The sequence below is a fragment of the Halictus rubicundus genome, chromosome 10, assembly GCF_050948215.1.
Source record: "Halictus rubicundus isolate RS-2024b chromosome 10, iyHalRubi1_principal, whole genome shotgun sequence".
Taxonomy (NCBI): Eukaryota; Metazoa; Arthropoda; class Insecta; order Hymenoptera; family Halictidae; genus Halictus; species Halictus rubicundus.
In genome coordinates this window covers 16,305,651-16,325,302 of record NC_135158.1, presented here as the reverse complement: position 1 = coordinate 16,325,302, position 19,652 = coordinate 16,305,651, and the positions used below count along the sequence as shown (strand labels likewise).

The window sequence follows — 19,652 nt, the reverse complement described above, 5'->3', positions numbered from 1 at the left end:
AGTCGGCCGGCGAGTGAAGTGAAATTGCGAATATCGCGCGGATAAAATTGCGAGGACGTCGTGATCCGCGGAAGGTTAATTATGTTATCGGCCGCAATCACATGTGTATACATGTGTTGGCTCAAAATTCGCCTCCCGTCGCAACGTTTCCCCGCAGAAGAGATTACGCCTTCGGTTTATCGATTCGCTGCGGGGATCCCGTTCCAAATTTCTCCGTATTTCCTTGTAACGCAAAAACGATACGTCGGGCATCGTGACGTAACGACGCTATATCGGGCCTCGTCGAAACAAATTCGACGCAGCATGTCCGCAACTTTATCGACCAGAAATGGGGAAAAGAAACCGAGCAATCGACTCTTTCAATGTTTTATTGAATTTTTCGAGGTGCTGCATACGCACAAACGGGCAGGAGGCGATTCTATAAATTAATTCTATAAATTCTATAAACACGTACAACATTTTGTCGGTTGACGCTTCGTTTTCGAGAATATCGAGGTTGAAAATTAGCCGGCTACGCGTGTCCTAGCACTTGCGAGAAGTAGAATTGGTTGGTCATGATCAGACGAACCTCAAAAACGGAACGGTCAACCAAATAAATGTTATTCGTCCCCCCACTTATTTTTACAAATAGAAACAAAAGTCTGTGTCCGATTGTTTCACCCGTCCCGAGGCACTCTGTACTTACATAGTCGACATAAAAATTGAAAGGTATAGCCCTTATCCAGACACAGAAGAAGTTTATTTTTGTCTTTTTATCTGTGGATTCTTGTTTTCAATGATCTTACTGAAAAACGAATGCGCTGATAATGCCATGATCTACGCACAAAGTACGCGTATCAGGTATTCTACGAAGAACGCAAACATGTTTAGACGATTTGTTACGTTTCTCACGATTCTCGTTATCGTTTGTGTCGGTGCATATACGAGTTCGAATGGTCCAAAGATTGGTCGAGCGAAGATTTCTTATCAGCTAATTTATAGCACCTAGACCTTGCCCTACGCGAATTCGTTGCACTCTTACGATAAAACGAGATTGTCTCTTTTTTTCGTCTAGAGGGGCGATGCTACACTCGGCTCTGTGTATTTTTCCTTCCTGCCTATTATCGTCACACGGATGACCCCTGCAGCCTTCTTATCTTTGTTGCTATTCCGACCAAGTATTTGCGCGTCGGCCGCGAGCGAAGCAGCCCAAAATCTTCATTAGGAATCGATCATTACATACATCGCCGCTGCTTGCTCCGCACACAAACCACGCGCGCTCTTCCTTTCTTTGTCTCTCCCTCTCCCTCTCTCTCTCTCTCTCTCTCTCTCTCTCTCTCGCTCTCTCTTTCTCTCTTTATATCCACGAAAAGTGTGAAATACCATCAGGGGGACCAGTGATCGTACCAAATTCTTCCAGGTGCTTTACGATGACCCGTCGAAGCGTGGATTCGCTCTCACCGCTGATCAGAACCGGTAATTCTTCTCTCCGTTTGTACCCAGTATTTGGAATCGATTCGACCGATATACCGTCGGACAGAAAGCAGTTAAAAGATATTTAAATGTTGTTGAAAGCAGGGTGGAAAGTTCAATTCCCGGATGAGCCGAACATCTTCTCCGGGGGGTCGTTTCATCCGTCGATGCTCGGTTTCGATTTGAACCCGAGGATCAGGATGACCAGGAACGATCGTAGCGAGCAGGACCTGGATTGCTACAACGAGGGCAACAGGCAGGGTGTACGAACCGATAAACGCGAGTTAGGTCACAGGTAATTCCTTTTCCTTTTAATTTTTCGTTTCGTTCGAAAGAGAGATGGTGCCCGCGAAAAATGGCGACAGGGCAGAACCACCCTTGATCGGGTGACCTCGTTAGAAGTGATCGGTAGCTCGGTAAAATGAAATTAAGTGTCCCGTTGGGTATAGGGTACGTATCCCGTAACCGTTAGTTCCCGATCCTATTACCGAAAGGTGCTCTCGTGGACCATCGGGTTATTCGAAACAGCAACGAGTCTCTGTATTTCGAGATTTCTTCGTCCTTTCTCTTTTGCTCGTTCACTTGACAATAACGCGCTCTCGCGCGTACCTGCAACCATTCAGCACAGAGCTACAGACCGCTTCAAAACGGACAGCTTCATCCTCGTCGAAGCAACAACGAGAACAACCTCTCTCTCACGGTTATAATAGATCGTTAACGAGCCGTCTTTCAACGAATCCTTCCCGTACCTTTTTCTACTTCATCATCGATAACGATAAATGCTGTAGTTGCAACGAGCAAATCTTCTTCGGCCATCGTGAATTGGAACAAGCCGACTCGCGTGTAGACAACTTAACGCTAGCAGCTAGAGTAACGATCTCGCGCGATAAAGGTGTAGCATTCGATTTACTACTCAACGATTATTCCTCCTCCTCTGTTCGCTTATTGTTAGCATCGAGAGGCCGACCCCCGATAACGAAGCCAGAAATAAACGCCACCGTATCGCCTTGAATACGGACGAAAACATTAAACACGTTGCAACATCCGGAATGTTGCAACGGTCCTGCAGCGATCTGTCTCGACTCGTGGCCCGACGTGCAGAGCGCAGCAGCCGCGCAACGCAGCGGCTCGATCCTCGACGGAGTTTTCAGGAAGCGATTCTTCCAGCAGCAAGACCACCACGCGAATCGATATCGCGAGCGCGAGAGCAGTGAGCTCCTCGCCAAAAAATTGTATCTTCGTATCGGCTTTTCGCACCGGTGCTTCCCTGGAAATCCATTGCATCGATTTCCACGAACGCTCTCGCTCGCAAATTAATCGGGTTCTTTGCGCTAACCGGCTTACTCGGAACAATGGTGTTTATTCTACCAAATCTCGTCGAGCGTTTTCCTCGAATTCGTTCCTCTGCCTAGAACTTTCGGTTGCGTCCAAGCTGCATCGAAGTTTTCTTGCTTTACAGCAAATTCGTTTCTCGCACAAAAACGGCAGTCTATTGGACGTTCTCGAATACAAAATGGCCTACGTTTTCGCGGCATCGCAGAAAAATTTTTTTTCTTTTCGTTACGTGCCACTCTGATCGTACTCCAGATTCTGAACTGACCCGCCACAAAAAGAATGTATGTACAATTGGAAGCGCGATTAGAATACGTGCCGTATCGCTCGTAGCCACTTTCAGAAACGAGAATACCGGATATGTACAAGAAAGTACTATCGTCATCGTTTCCTCGAAGATTCGGATATGAATCACTCTGGTCGATCCGTACGGTACACCCTGTACATCGAGGTCACGCTCCGGTATGAAGTTCACGTGCCAGCAGCTAAGTAGTAGAAGGTGCTCGGCTTCCTTTGAGCTGTTCTGCGCCAGAAGAACAGAAACAGCAATGGGGGGAAGGGGGAATGGAATAAGGCTGGACGATGGAGATGTGCATGGAGAACCGTGACGCATAGGCGAGCGCAACGTATCAACGTCTGAAACGCGTCATGCTCTATTGTTCCCGGTGGATGTGACGCATTCAGTATGTATCCATTTTACCGCGAGCACGTCGACGCGACGACGGACAAGATCAATGATGTTTGTATTCGTTCGTGAGGGACCCTGTTCCAGCTGATCTGGTCAAGTATATTGTCTCGGGCAATTAAGGGTGGCTCGTGATTCCACGGGATCAAGATGCCTGTAACATAGGGTGTCCTTAGCAACCCCGTTCTCTCTGGTCGACGGATTGTATCCTCTGTAACGTCGCGCGATTTTCAAGTATCATATGCATGCGTAATCGGCCCGTAATGTTCGTTAATTTCTTTTCTCTTTACATGGACACGAGAAAAGATTAGAGAAACGATTACAGAGGGTTAAAGAAACTATTGCGCTAGAACGATGGGGAGCATCTTATTCTGGTCACTGGCAGGAAACCCTGGCAATATATCGGATCGGTATTAATTGTACTGTCGCAACACTGGACACGTGTCATTCGTCAGTGTCATCGGGTGCATCGAACAAAGCGAAATGCGATGGGGAAGCGCGTTCCCGATTATGTCGAGAAGTTAATTTTAGCGGATCGGAGCCGTTGCTGCGTCTTGCCGTTCTGGTTGTCCCGTTTCGGTCGAAATCTAGAGAAACTGTTCGTTGATTGCTCGCAGTTCGTTATCATGTTCGTCGATCGTAGACTGGAAGACCAACGCGATTCCTTATCGTCGCTCTTCCGTGCTGGAACTCGCGCGTCCTCTGAATCATAACATCGGTAATCCTTCCGAGTAATCTAATCCTGAAACGAAGCAGTAGAAAAAAATGTTCATTTTAGTCGCTACTCGGTTTTGAAAAATCAGCGATTACCTGGCGTTACCTGCGATCGATAAGCGTGTATCGAGAACTCTCGACGCCAGCGATTCGAAACGTTCGAAACAGCTAGACTGCAACAAACAATGCCAACAAAGTAGAAGACAATGCGTTCGTTTTTGTTGCGCAATGTTGGCAGCGCAAGGATTACCTCTATATCTCGAGGCGATATCAGAGGCGATCCCACGGAAGGAACGCGATTGTATCGACGGATTTCACAAATCGCGGGTCCATGTGGAATTTCTCGTTGAAATCTGAAACGCGAAAGATTCCCTCTGTGTCTGAATAGTCAGAGTGAAAGTGCAGAGGACGCATGCCTTGGCAGAAGATTCGTGTGTAGACGTGCATCCTCGCTCGATGCTTGACCGACTTTACCGAAAGTCGATATCGTGAACCGGAGGCGAAAGAAGCTCGTGTTAGGCCGATTAAAACAGCGCAGCGGCGATCTCCGCTGAATTAATAGAGTCACGCCAGCCGGAAATTACCTGACGTAGTCGGTACATCGGTACATCCAGAACAATGCTCGGAACAGCGATCCGTCGTTTCGTAATTGTTGTTGAATCGTTCCACGCTCCTATGCCTATGCGACGAAAAACGCGGGAAAATGTCTCCGAGTCCGGTTTCATCGTTTACTCCTGCCCAGTGCCGAAACGCTTTTTTCTAACCAGAAAAAAGCAAATGGAATTAATATCGTCGAGCGAGAAGGGGCTCCGCTGGTTACGGCATTTCTCAATCGTGATAATGAATCGCGCGCGCGGTGTGTGCTTTATCTTGGTTTGCGGACCGACAATCGTCGAAACTTTCCGATTGTCTGCGATTTCGTAACGGCAGCGGATCGAAACTTTTGGGAACATCTGGTTGTATCGCGTTGGAAGGTCGAATTCGGAGGTTCTAATTTCAGGTGGTCAGGCAAGGTGATCTCCGTGTATAGAACGCGGCTGACAAGAAGGCAGCCGGAAGGAATGCGTTTCCGAGTGGTCCAGGCGAAATAAGCCGACCTACGTGGAAACACGATCGCACACGCGTTTCCGGTATCGCTACCAGAAAATAGTCCTAGAAAACTTTGACGTTTTCTACTCTGCCTCCCTTCCAGCCGCCTGCAGTACACGAACCGGGAATTACCAAGGTGCGTTTCGAACATAATTAATATGTATGCACGGGATAACGCACCGCGAGAATTATCTCGTTCGGGTTTCCGTGAAAACTGACGCAATTCCGATAACCGTTTCACGCAAGGATCTCGATCGAGAACCGAGAAGTTTTTCCCCGAATCGATCGTTACGAAACTTAGCGGACTCGTTGCTGGACGCGTTTCTGTTTCGTGACCGAAACACCTTTTGTTCAAGTTCACCCGCGGAGTTGGTTTGTCGTGAAAAGATTACCAGACGTAACAAGTACACGATACGTTTGTTGCCGAGCCGTAGCACGCAACGTTTCGACCGGACAAACTGTTTCACTGTTCGTGAAATGGTTAGCCCTCCCAGCGACACTCGAACAAGTGGATAATTACGCGACAATCATCCTAACTGTTAACATCGGGCGATCCTTTCTCCGCAACGCAACGCATCGCATCCATCGCTAGATCTATCGCAACGACGCGATGCTGCGACGAACAATAATTTCTGTTGGTTTCAGCGCGTCTCGCTCCCATGTCGAAAATGGAAACAATACGCTACTGCCTCTGGTAAAACTATTATTGCGCAATCGCGATAGATGGCGGTTCATAGTTCATCGGTGGCGCGAACTATGCCACGCTTATCCTCTTTCTACATTGATTTCCAAATCCGAACCGTAAATAGAGAAAAGATCGAAATATTTTATACTACATCGCGTTCTGAATTTGGTACGGGATTTACACGCAAGTGTGCTATTAATCGTTGCTAATTACGATTTCTATCGGAACGAGATACTATGTTTTTTTCTTTTAATTTTTGTTCTTGTTGATAAATAAAAATCGCACGATCGGATTTCGATGACACCGTGATCACCGCTGGAGAACGTCTTCCACACCGTGATCAAATATATTCGTGTCCGGAAGACGATGATTTAATTCCTATCGGTGCGTATTACCCGGGTGCTCGGCAAGTCAAGGATCAGTTGACGTTTGATCATCGCGCGGATCACATCGTAGTTTTCTGTCACGCGACTTTCACGTGTGCGCTCAGTAGACGTCTTTCGATCGAGAACCGTGAAATTCCTTCTTCCCGTCTGTATCTACTTTTCGCGGCGAGTGCAGTGGCCTTCGACCATCTTCGAGGCTTTTTTCTTGCAGGGAAAACATACGATTCGAATTTGCGTAACTTCAGGTACGATTGAACATCGGGGGTCCCATTGTTTTCCAAATAATATTTTTAGAGAAACTTCGGTAACGCGGGAAAATTACAATTTACAATATCAGAAGCTGTGTAAGAAGACAATAATCATTTACTTTACCGCGATTCGAATTTTCCTGCGCATATACTGGCCTCGCGTATCCAACGCGATCGTTAGAGGCTCGTGTAATTCGATCGCGAAACCATGAAACAGATCCTACGGTAAAATTAATCGTCTCCGAATGGGAATAACGTTCTTTTACAAGCAGTATTAAACCTGGCGAACGGCACCTTTGGAAAGCGTGGGCGCCTTTCGTGGGCGAAAATTTCAATCGAATAGAACTTTTGATCTTGTTCGTGAGACAGATTGGTCGAGATAATGCGACTATATAGCACACGTGGAACAGCTTCTTTGTATTGCATGTACAACAGATATACCGCTCCTCGAAACACCGAATGACATTGACCTTCGTAGCTTTTGTTCGGTCGTTAAAGGAGTCTCCTCTTTGATCCGAATCGCAATCATCGTCGTAATCTCTTTGATCGCATATTACGATCTGGTTTCGCGAGGTCAGTAATCTGCCGTTGCGTCGAATCGATCAAACCTGCCGCGAATCTCGACGATGGAGATTTCTAGATTTTTACCGATTGCCGTGGATGGACATTGTCTGAATTAGAATAGTGTCTTCCACGGTGAGCCACCGGGCTTGCCACCGAAGTTAATCGAGCGCGTCCGTGCGCTCGTGTCTAATGCACATGGTGTTGCATCAACCGCATCGCCCACCATAAGAAATTCCAACGAATTTGTTATGGCGCTCTGTATCGCTTTCACTCGAATCGCGCGACACTTTTCGGTGCGCTGATTAACGTCGAAACGATTTTACTGAACGCTGCGTTCTTGCTTGTTACCGACTAACCTGACTGGTGCCTCGTGTCGATCGCACAGGGTGCCGATGATTATTTGAAAATAGCGAAAAATGTGGCTGAAGGATGCAAACGACGACGTACCGGCTGCGAATCTCGTGAACTCGCGGTGCTGCGCCCAGAACGAGTAAGTCTCTTTCCCGCACTCTTCATTATCTCTTCCAGTTCCATCAGATATGATTTGTCGAGACTCGGTCGATCGGTCGATCACCAGTTTCCTGATCGCGATTGCTTTACGTTTCTTGAACGAGTACCTGTTATGTCATTCTTAACCAAACGTGTTACGCTGTAGGCTGTGGGATCAAAGTCGGATAATTACACCGTTCAACCGAGTTTCACCTTTCTTTTGTTTTTCTCGCGTTTCGTCGATTCGAGAAAATAGAACTGTTCGACAGAGTTATCTGATGGATCGTTCTGCAATTGAACTTTGCGTATTGGTATCGACATCTGCAGGTGTCGATTGCAACCCGATCAATGGCCATGTTGGCCATGAGGAAGACAGGTTGTTGATCCGTTCGATAAAAAGGTCGAAGAATCTGTAATACGTATTGTACGTGTCCGCGAACGAGAGAGGCAACGATGAAGCAGATTTAATCATCGTTTGGTACTTTATTGTAACGCAAATAAATTAGCGAGATCCACTTGAATTATGTTCAATCGTTGGGGCGATGGGTCAGACGTGAACCAATGTATCTACACGCGTAATTATCAAGCGGATGACGACTGACTGCCCATACAACTTACAAAGACACAATCGTTTTCTTCGTTTTCTTATCTATCATCGAAACAAATATGATTTGAAGCAACAAAAAAAAAAGAAAAAGAAAAAAAAAGAAAAAAAGAAACTGGTAATAATGAACATTTCTACGAACAATTGAAGTCAATTGAATTTATCAGAGTACGAGGTAAGTATACTTACCGATGCACCGATAAGATACCCGAACCGATATCCGAGCATATTTGCGGACGATGAATTGTTGTGTTATAAGATTCGACACAAAGTTATATCGATAATAACAATTGAAACGTTACGTTTCGATATTAATTCCCGTTGCAATCTTGCCTCGTTGATTTCTCCTTTATTCGAGAGAAGAATGAGTTCTCAAGAGGCTCTGCCGACCGTTCGAAAACTGAGCGATTCCGAAATCATGCGAATCCCGCGTTTTTCTATGTCCGAGCCTGAAGACTTCGATCCAGGATGCCCGGACATTTTTCGGAAGGCTAGAGGCATCGCGATTAACAGGTTTGAAGAAATCGTTCGAATGCTCGACGAATTCTCGAATATGTACTCTTTGGGCGACCAGAAATGTCATGGTTCATTGAATTCGGGCTTGTTTCTTATGTTGCAGAATTTTTGTCAACCGTAGTCTACATTTAGAAAACATCAAGTTCTATGGCTTCGATATGGATTACACGTTGGCAGGTACATAAATTGTCAACCGATATCGATCGAGGATAACGGTAGATGTATAATGCACGCGATAGAAGAGGAAATGATCGTTTGTATCGAAATGTTGTAGAATACAAATCGCCACAGTACGAGCAGCTAGGTTTCACGTTGTTGAAGGATCGTCTGGTGTCGCTGGGATATCCGCAAGAGATCAAGGCGTTCGAATACGACCCTAGCTTCCCAGTGCGAGGACTATGGTTCGACACGCTTTACGGGAATCTCCTGAAAGTGGACGCCTACGGAAACATCTTGGTTTGCGTCCACGGTTTCGAATTTTTGAAACAGTAAGTCAACTCGCGCTCTTGTCGACAATATTATTTCAACTTTACGAGACTCGAATCGAAGGAGATGCGCGGGAGTTGTATGTAGTTGTTAGAGGGCTAATTACGATAAGAGTACCGTTGGCAACGCGAGTATTTCAGCCAGTTGATTTTTAACAATGTTTCAGTTCACAAGTATACGAGCTTTATCCGAACAAATTTTTACAATTGGACGAATCCAGGGTATACGTGCTCAACACACTGTTCAATCTTCCCGAAACGTATTTACTAGCGTGCCTGATCGACTTTTTTACCAATTCACCGCAATACACACGGGAAAAGACAGGGGTGAAAGAGGGGGAGCTGACAATGAGCTTCAAGAGTATATTCCAGGATGTGCGAAACGCGGTCGATTGGATCCATCTACACGGTGATCTCAAGTCGAAGACTATCGAGAACTTGGACGAGTACGTGAAAAAGGACGAGAGGCTACCGATGTTCCTTAACAGGATCAGAGAGAGCGGAGCGAAGATATTCCTGTTGACGAATAGCGATTACGTTTTCACCGATAAGATTATGACTTATCTCTTTGACTTTCCGCATGGAGCGAAAGTACGTGTTTGAATAGGTCGTTGTTGTTGTCGTCGTTGATTCGTAAAACGAAAGCTTTGCTAGGCCTAACGCGGTTCTTTCTTTGTTCGTAGCCCGACGAGCCGCATCGAAACTGGAAAACCTATTTTGATACTATCGTGGTCGATGCTAGGAAACCATTGTTTTTTGGCGAGGGTACGATTTTGCGACAAGTAGATACGAAAACCGGTGCTTTGAAGCTTGGAACACACAAAGGCCCGCTTCACACGGGTACGTGCGGATACGTCCGGATTTTGTCCGGAAACGATTTGCGACGGTGGTAATTAAAATCATTTTTGTTCGAACACACAGGGGAAGTTTATTCGGGAGGTTCGTGCGACGTTTTCACCGAGCTGATAGGAGCAAAGGGCAAAGATGTATTATACGTCGGTGATCATATTTTTGGTGATATTTTGAAGAGTAAAAAAATCAGAGGTTGGAGAACATTTTTAATAGTGCCTGAACTAGTTCAAGAACTTCACGTCTGGACAGACAAATGTCAATTGTTTGCTGAATTACAGAACTTGGATGTTATGTTAGGGGAAATGTATAAGTAAGTCACAGAATCGTTCAACCATTGAAACAGCATCTACACCGTATTCTACGAGCTTCTCTGTATTTAGAAATTTAGATAGCAGCACAAAAGAAAAACCCGACATTTCCAAACTCCGAGCGTCTATTAGAGATGTCACGCACAAAATGGATCTGTCTTACGGCATGATGGGTTCTCTGTTTCGGAGCGGAAGTAGACAAACCTTCTTTAGTAGTCAAGTAGTTAGGTATGCCGACCTCTATGCGGCAACCTTTTTAAACCTGATCTATTATCCGTTTTCGTACATGTTCAGAGCGCCCGCTATGTTGGTAAGTGGGAAAATTCATCTGGTCCTCTTTCTATGCGGTAGACGCATTCTTATTTCCGGAACCGATATTTCATTTCAGATGCCTCACGAAAGCACCGTGGCTCACGAACAAAGATTCGTAATGGAAACACCGATGATCAGTCGGTCTCGAACATTCAAGCTCACCGACGAAGAAGAAGAACCAACCAAACCATCCGTAAGTACCATCCGTCTTTTGTTTTTAGCACTGTTATCTTTTAGCACGATCGTTGAGCGTAATTGATACGATGAATTCTATTTTCAATGATCAGAGAACATTGTACGTGGAGTGTTCGAACAATCAGATACCGCACGCAAGGCCTGAAACTCCACGGAATGTAACCCATACACATGACGAAGACTGTAGCGACGAAGACAGCGATTCCCAGAAGCAAGCGAATCATGTAAGATCATGCTCAACTCATGCTAATTGTAAATGAATCTTCTTTTCTTTTTTTTTCCATCCTCGTTTCATTACCGTTACCGTTGTGTTTCGTTCCTACATTTTTTAATAATTCAATCATATTATTGAAGGATTTTATACGACCCTGCTACGTAAACGGAGTACTCTAAGATCTTGATCGGATTTATTGAATGATATGCTATACTTCATTCCTGCATCTATTCAACTATTGTGTAAATTGACTAGAACACTTGGCACGGTCTTTCTACACCGTGACCCCCTATATTTTCAAGTCTTTATGAAAGTCATCGATATGTTTATAAACATCTAGAGACCTTTGATTTTTGTGACTAAAGTCGCCTTGTCGGCACTGTTGTATTTTACCTTGCTGCATTCGCGAAACATCGATGCTAGGATTATTTTCATGATCATGATACTGTCTTTACGATAATTATTCCAAAACGAATACAATACATATACATATATATATATATATATTTATATATATATATATATATATATATATATACACATATATTAAAGCTGAATTTGTTAATATATTAAAGCTGAATTTGTTAATATATTAAAACTGAATTTACAGTCGTTTGAAATGGCTCTTAAAGTTGCAAGTTATGAGTTATTGCAAACGGAAATGTATATTAGCGTGCATGTTGATCTACAGTCCTCGTTGATTTAGGTTTATATTTATTTGAAATTCAATTGAAATTGTTCAAGTTGTATACAGACTAAATAATTTAGTGATTCTTGTACACGTTAATAAATTATTATTTTTATTATTTGCAAATGTCTATATTAAGAATATTATAATAGAGTGCCATAATATTATTAATATACACGTGCAGAATATACATTAATTAACGAAGGAGGCAAAATAAAATGCAGAACGTATTAGTTGTTAATTTTTTCGGTATTAATGCTGATTCTTTTCTTTTTTTTTCTTCTAACAACAGACAATAGAAGCAATATGTCGATTGCTCATTAAAGATAAAAAAAAACATTCTTTGATTGTAATTGTTATTTTTAGATGTACATGTTTCTCGCACAACTGAGATTCTCTTAGAAATATTTTTTCCATTGTAAAAGGAATCTTTGAGCTAGACTTTTGCAACTACGTATCGTACGTTTTTGTATAATTAGTCTTATACGACACATTGTAAGTTGTTACACACATTATATAAGAGTACTAAATGTTATACATATTGAGGATAGAGTAAGTTTGAGTATTAGGCTAGTCTTTTTACATGAAATTTTAGCTTATTGACATGATGAGAGTAAAAAACCGTAGAACTAAGTTAAAAAAGCAAAAAAAAATCAATCAAATTGTTATCTTTGTTATATAAATTGCATGAAAAATGCATAAAACGTGTGCTCTTATTTAGCTATATGATTAATTCGTATCGACTAGCTAATAACAATATGGAATCTTGTTGCTATAACAAGAAATTTTGCATGAAAACAGCGATTAGCGAATTTTAGAAAAATCAGACGATATACAATTTTTGTATAATTTTATTTGTAAATGATAAACGAGATAAAACGTTCACCGTTCTGCAAAATACAATTAAAATTATCGCATCTCACGAGTAGGTAAGCTAAAAGTTTCCTTTATTTTTCAAAGTGTATATATACATATTACGAAGGTTGTTGAAGATTCTGGACTGCAATAAAATAAGTAAATAGTTGTATTTATTTATTGTAAAATATACTTCGACGTATATTTGTTGGCTGGTGCTAGTTCTTTCCACACGATAAAAATTTCATTCTTTCAAAGACACGAGTGTACATGGACGGGAATTACTCTATGTGTACACATTAAACAAATGTGAATATTAAGCCTTGTTACCATGTGGTATAATGGTAAAATATGAATCATGTATCGATTGAAATAAATATACAACGATTATAATTGTTATATTTATTTAAACATGACTAGCGTTATATGTAAAAATTGTTATATTCTTTAACAGCATTATTAATAAACAATGTTTTGACATTACTAATAGTATTGCATAAACCAAAATATTTTGTTACATTAGCAGATCCGTCAAGTATTCTTCAAACTCCTCTTCCCTGGTCTTTTCAGAGCTGTCCGCTGGTTTCTCTTTCCAAATTGTTGATTCATCTTTTTCCGTTTGTGCGACAGATTCCTCTGTTGCGTTATTGGTGGTCTCTTCGATTTTTATAGTTACGGCAGATGTGCTCGGTACATCGCTCTGCGATTCTGAATTTCTTCCTAATCTCTTCAATGCTTTGTGTCTTTTTACCTCGCGCTTTTGCGATCGATAATTTAATTTCACCGAACATTCAGGACATAATCCTTAAAATCGAAGAATAACAGTGGAAATCCATAGACAGAGCAAGTAGAAACAAATTAAATACCACATATGCAATTGGCTTACTTAATTTCACCAGCGCATTCTTTTTCTCCCCGTGCTCTATATAGCCAAAATTCACTTCCCAAGACTTAAGATCTTCTTTTTCGTTGCACCTTTTGTTCCCACATTCGAATTGACCTTTTCCAACTATTACTTCCTTCTCTGTTCTCCATCTTAAGGCGACCTGTTCGATAACGATCTCTCAGATTCATTGAAACAACACTAATTGTTTATGGAAAATCATGTAAATTGACAATTGTTTGTTGTACCTTATTTTGCTTGTAATACGATAAGTCGGCTATACAGTATTCTTTAAACAATTTATCGTAATATTTTTTCGCCAACCGTGCACCCCACGTGTCTGGTTCATCGTTATCCTGATCCCAAAGAAATTTATGGTTTTCTTTTATAACGTCATAGTCTGTCTTATCTCGGGACCTCGAAACACAGGCCGAAACGTCAAGTGCTGCTCGTTTTAAGGTTCACAGAGTTATCATTTTTCTTCGTCATTTACGATTAATAGTAATTATTTACAAAAGGGCTCTCTTGTAAGCAATTACCCGGTTAATAATCCGCGAGGTTATCGGACGAACTTTTCGTAGGTTAACTTGAAACCATTTCTCAATAGAGTGTCGGGAAATATTTTAGGTGAAAGAAATTGTACAATATAGTATTCTAAAGCATCGAGCGCACTATAAAATTAACTTTAGATCGATTAGAAAATTTAACATACGTGTCTCGTTTTATAGATGATATGGAGCCTCCGTGCAACGTCAAGTAATCGTTTATAAGTTTCTTGTGTCTGTCGTATGCAGACAGATAGGCATACGCCGGAAACATTTCCTCTTATCGAAGTATTTGGAAAATTTACTTTATTTTCCTGTTCCGATGTATGTATTTAGATGATTTTAGTATTATCCGGAACGCATACGCACAACCCAATTAATCGACGGGTATTCAACGCAGCTCAACAGACATACATTTGCATACGTATACGTATCCTTCGAAATACGTATGTTTTTTGTCTGCAATTGTCTGTACATTAGTTTAAACTATCTCTCTTAAGAGTACGTACGTTTAATTCTAAAATAATTCCAGATCTCCATCGTTTACAATAGCTACTTTTAAAAATGGCGTCTTCTGACAGTGTTTGCAATTTCTTTCAATAGACGTATTGTTACTAGAATCGCGTAAAGACATATGTCCCTAGCAATTATCATATTTAAAAATTATAGCAAAACGAGGCAGTTATTTTTCGTGAAATTATATTCAATTATTTTTGCCTAAAAAATTATCATGATATTTATTATAATGTAAATTATTCGCAGATTCTCTCTAATGTTCGATTTAACTTGGCCGCGTAGTGGCGTATCGAGCAAACCATTTTTGAATTCGCACGTGGGCGGTTATTCTAGATTTGCGACACCGTTCATTTCATTTAATTAAGAGCGGTTGTTTCAGTTAGGATTCTGGTTGCATTTCCTTTTAAATATCGTGCACGTTCCATTCGAAATGTCCGTCACGGAAAATTTACGACGATCGTCCAGAATTCAAGCTCGTGTTAAAGGTATAAGGGAACATAAAACCTAAAAATATGTAATAAAAAGTAACTAATTCTTTCCTCTGTTACAGTACGAGGAACTATAACATACAATTCGGATGAAGATCGTGATTCTTTCTCGGAAGCATCGGTCGCGTTGAGAAAGGAATTGGACGACATAGAAGAGACAGTGCGGAAACCAATTGGTAATTTTTCAGTGTTTTAGGTTTTTGTATCCCATCATTTTTTCCAGGTTTTAATAACGAAAAGCTACATCTGTTTAGAATTATTTTCCAACAATGATGTCAGTGGTCAAACATTATATACATTTCAAACACCGAGCAAGAGGAATGCTATGACACAAAAAGCAAATTTATGCCGTACACCTATTAGTTCGAAGGAAAACATGATACCAACAGTTGTTCTCGAAAGAGTAGAAATACGTGGTGTAGAATTACCCCACGGACGTACAAAAGATACGAAAGGTATTAATTTTATTTTTCATTATGCGATGTGAAATTATTCACTAACCCTTAGTCCATTCAATTGGTTTTACAAGTTTGTAGAAGATTCGAGTCTGGATTAACATCCAGCGAAAGCGAGAGCATATCGGAGCCAAGCGATTACATGCCATCCAATGAAGAATCTTCTGATGAATCGAGTGAAAGCAATAAGGAATCCAGTAACGAAGAGGAGGACAATAGTAAACCAAAAGCCATTAAACATAAGATAGTATTCCCATCGAATTTATTAAGTACACCGAAAAAAACGAGTAGTAGGAATAAACCAGCAATTGTCCACAAGGATTTTGTAAGTATGAAACTACTCTTACAGAAAAGTATGCCCCAAAGAATTTATTTATAATAATATTTCATAATTTCTGCCTTTAAAGCACATGAAAACTGACGAATACTTTGAAAGCCAAACAGGAAAAGTCGTTACATCCGACAGAACTTTGGAACATTTACGTAATTCTCGTTTAACAAAAGAAAAACTGGAAGAATTGTTAGCAAACCAGAATTATGTATCGACGCGACATAAAAAAAATATTTGTACACTAACCGAGAGTTATACCACCTTGTTTCCCATGTGGTATTTTATTATGGAGTATGTATTAGGTACATAGGAAATAATAAGTATTTATCCTTTGTAAATTATTTTATACTCTGTTTTATTTTAGACAAGGATACACAGTGTTACTGTATGGCTTAGGGTCAAAAAGATGTTTAATTAATAATTTTCATAAAAGTATATGTTATCATCCTTCGTTGATAGTGAATGGATTCTTTCCCAGTCTGACCATAAAGGACGTAAGTTATACAAGTAGAATTAAAATATAAGAATAATTTGTGATACGATACATTAAGATGCTACTATTTTAGATACTGGATGGCATAATCGTTGATTTATTAGAATTAAGTTGCCCTGTCGACACAACCGCGTGCATAGATATTATTGAAAAGGCTTTCAAGAAAGACTCAAAAGAGAGACTCTACTTATTAATACATAACATCGATGGTATAATGCTACGTTCAAATAAAGCTCAAGACTTGCTATCTAGACTTGCAAGTATACCAAACGTGTGTGTTTTGGCATCGGTTGATCACGTCAATGCTCCATTATGTACGATTAGTTGCCTTTTACGTTGATGTCTATTCTTTGAAGCTCTTAATAATTATTACATATTTTTATGTTCACAGTATGGGACCATATAAAACGTTCAAGATTGAATTTCTTTTGGTGGGACACGAGCACGTTTTTATCTTATCAAGAAGAAACGTCTTACGAAAGTTCACTTTTGGTACAACAAAGCGGTGCTTTAGCCTTGTCGTCCCTTCAGAACGTCTTCCTCTCGTTAACGTCGAATGCAAAATCTATTTACATACTGCTTGCCAAGTATCAACTGAGTAATAGTAGTAATGCCACTTTCGCAGGTACTTCTTCGCTTTATATCATCTAATCAATCTATCTTAAGGAAATTATACATGTTTCGAAATGGTAATCTTTGTTGTTAGGAATGGCATTTAAAGATCTCTATCGTGCTGCCCGCGAAGGTTTCCTTGTCAGCTCGGATTTGGCATTACGAGGCCAATTAACCGAGTTTATAGATCACAAGTTAGTCAAAGTGAAACGGAATATCGATAGCGTGGAGCATCTCGTAATTCCATTAAGCAACACATTGTTAAAACAGTTCCTCGAGGAACACGAGCCATGATTTTTAGAAATACTCTTGGTAAGTTACTTTTTAAGAGAAATAAAATGTTTTGTATGAAATAAAGTGTACTATTTTTATATGAATAAGTCGTCACAGTTTACAAAGACTGTAAATATTTATATAACCGTGCGAAAAGAAAAGATTATCCCATTATGCACTGTGGATTGAAGTAGTATTTGCCCACTCAATCTTCTTTTGCGGTAATATGAATTAAACAAGTATTTCTTAATCGGTAAAAAATTCATTCCGCATCAATGTACAGTTTTTTAAACTTTATGTTATTTAAAGAGACAATTGAGTGAATATTTTTCAATCCGCTGTATGCCACTGTGTGGTATATTTGGATCCCAAAAATGGTAATGCATTAACCCTTTGCACTCGAATTTGTTATATTATTAAATTTGTATATAATCAATTACTAAACATTCAAGTATTCTATACGTAAGTTCGATCAGTTTCATACGGATAAAACGAAGGAAAAAAAAAGGATCGTATAAAATGGAAATATTCTAGGTCGGAAGAAAAATTTGGTTTTGGAATGAATATAGCTCCGAGTGGAAAGGGTTAATTATTGAGATGCTCTGATAGAAGAAGTTTCAATCAATAGTTTTTGGACCTATTTTGAAATAAAATAGACCCGTAGTAAGTACTACGCCGTTTGCGGTCACGTAACGTTGGTAGCGTTTCGGAGCAGAGCGCCCAGGCGGCAACATTGTGAATTATTTTTTCTGTGTGATTATTACACGTTCGCCGGCTAGTGAATAAGATACGATACGGTAATAACAGTAAGATGTCAAGTACGTTGGGTCGTACGAGGGTTTACGCGCTGGGGGAAGGTTGAATGGGCGAATGCTCGTTATCGACGCATTCGTTCTGCTATTCCGATCCGCTAGGCAATCGCGTTGGTACAGTAGAGGCTACCCTTTCTTCGTAATCTAATCGCTACCGCAGATCGAAGAACTGCGAGTATCGTGACGAGTACCGCGAGAACATCGAAAATACGATCGTTCAGCCGGTTGTGCGGTTACCGGCTCGTTATTCCATTATACGTCGGCCTAACCTAACTTTCGCGTCGTCGAGACGTTTTTTTTTTCTTCTTCACGTTTCTTTTTGTTTGAACGAGGTTATTCGATCAAGCGTGGATGCTTCGCCTTTTTTTAGCCACGAACAATGTCGTAAGTTCATTCGAAATGTTAGTGTGTGGGACATGTGCGTGTCCGTTGCTGCCTAGCGTGAATTACAGCTCCTATTTGACATTGTAAACACGACGACGTTACTTGACCTTACAATGGCAAGTTGGACGACCTTGACTTTGGCAAGTATACAATGACCGAATAGTCACCATTGTCGACTAAGGTTTAAAGCCTATTCTGTAGCGATTGTAATGCTATAATCGATAAAATGCTGCTCGTAAACGGATATTAACGTGCAGAGGATTTGCTGCTTCGAACAGTTGCGCGAATTTCGGTCAAGCTTGTTTGTTTGTAATACGTCAAAGAAAATCCGCTGTTTTGTTTATACGCTTCTAATAACAATTTCACGTTTGCTCTATTTCAATAATTTAATAAGGACTCGATTTTTTCGAAGCTGAATTATCGATCGAATATGTCGTATATATGTATGTAGTTTGTGTGCTTTTGCGTGTTCAAAAAATATTTGTTGTCGTCTACTTAACCTATGTATTTTATCTGGGAAAGAGTCGGATTCAATTGTTATTCTTATTCTTTGCTCCAATTCTGTCATGGCTGCAGTATAGTATCAAATATTTTGAAGCAAATCACTACAAATCATTTTTATTTATCGCTTATCGAGCTTGTACGGGTATTCATGGCCGAAAAATCACCCGGTTAACAAATCGGAAAAAGTGTTGCACTTATTGCGAAATGTATATGCATATAGAGAAACGTATCCATAAAAGCAAAGTTATATTGTAAATATGTTCATTTTTTGCAGATAATCTATCAGTGCATTTGATACGGGGCAGTGGCAATTATTCTGGCATCTTCATATATTTCGGTGAGTCATTTAATATAGTAGGATAAGCTGTCTTAATATTGGCATCCATACATCGTACCATTCGTTGACATAGTTCTTTTAAGCATATTTCATAATTGATTTTATACATTTCTTTTAGAGGACTATAACAATACTTTACTTGGTAAAATGAGAACAAAAAATATGGTATATTAAATCTCTTACTATCATTCTAATTACATTCATTTAATCGTATAATGTCTGCTATACATTTTGATTATAAAGTAGTAAAGTACGGAAGTGTTGTTAGTTGTACGTCTTGTAACCTAATGAACACGAAAATTGAGATATGGTCGTGTTCTAAAAGATCTGAATAAATTGGTTTGAA

At 40.6% G+C, this 19,652-nt stretch overlaps 3 protein-coding genes across 13 annotated transcripts in view; 2 read left to right on the top strand and 1 right to left on the bottom strand.

The window, feature by feature from the left end:
* The window catches only part of Nt5b (5' nucleotidase B), an 18,933-nt gene extending 3,652 nt beyond the window's left edge, over window positions 1-15,281 (top strand). For 3 of the 11 annotated variants that reach the window (XM_076795247.1, XM_076795252.1, XM_076795251.1), the window contains exons 3-13: window positions 1,400-1,470; window positions 1,558-1,747; window positions 8,868-8,941; window positions 9,039-9,252; window positions 9,417-9,840; window positions 9,933-10,089; window positions 10,171-10,411; window positions 10,482-10,719; window positions 10,798-10,914; window positions 11,009-11,140; window positions 11,271-13,156. In XM_076795247.1, coding sequence (XP_076651362.1) covers window positions 1,400-1,470; window positions 1,558-1,747; window positions 8,868-8,941; window positions 9,039-9,252; window positions 9,417-9,840; window positions 9,933-10,089; window positions 10,171-10,411; window positions 10,482-10,719; window positions 10,798-10,914; window positions 11,009-11,140; window positions 11,271-11,309 — 1,897 coding nt within the window. In that variant the 3' untranslated portion in view covers window positions 11,310-13,156. Of the gene's footprint in view, window positions 1-1,399; window positions 1,471-1,554; window positions 1,748-6,430; window positions 6,589-7,540; window positions 7,646-8,867; window positions 8,942-9,038; window positions 9,253-9,416; window positions 9,841-9,932; window positions 10,090-10,170; window positions 10,412-10,481; window positions 10,720-10,797; window positions 10,915-11,008; window positions 11,141-11,270; window positions 13,157-15,167 lie in introns of those variants that run through there. The other 8 variants (XM_076795253.1, XM_076795254.1, XM_076795250.1 and 5 more) reach the window with 7 other exon arrangements.
* Window positions 11,184-14,654, bottom strand: LOC143358268 (protein FRA10AC1 homolog). The gene is made up of 4 exons (XM_076795277.1): window positions 14,269-14,654; window positions 13,805-13,973; window positions 13,560-13,719; window positions 11,184-13,477 (listed from the first exon to the last, which is right to left on the bottom strand). Exons 1-4 carry the CDS (start codon window positions 14,373-14,375, stop codon window positions 13,188-13,190), a joined length of 726 nt encoding a protein of 241 aa, XP_076651392.1. The 5' UTR covers window positions 14,376-14,654; the 3' UTR covers window positions 11,184-13,187.
* On the top strand, window positions 14,837-19,652 carry Orc2 (origin recognition complex subunit 2). The gene is made up of 11 exons (XM_076795260.1): window positions 14,837-15,102; window positions 15,168-15,281; window positions 15,360-15,560; window positions 15,635-15,885; window positions 15,968-16,182; window positions 16,256-16,385; window positions 16,458-16,698; window positions 16,776-17,009; window positions 17,091-17,308; window positions 19,244-19,310; window positions 19,427-19,652. Exons 1-9 carry the CDS (start codon window positions 15,048-15,050, stop codon window positions 17,288-17,290), a joined length of 1,641 nt encoding a protein of 546 aa, XP_076651375.1. The 5' UTR covers window positions 14,837-15,047; the 3' UTR covers window positions 17,291-17,308; window positions 19,244-19,310; window positions 19,427-19,652.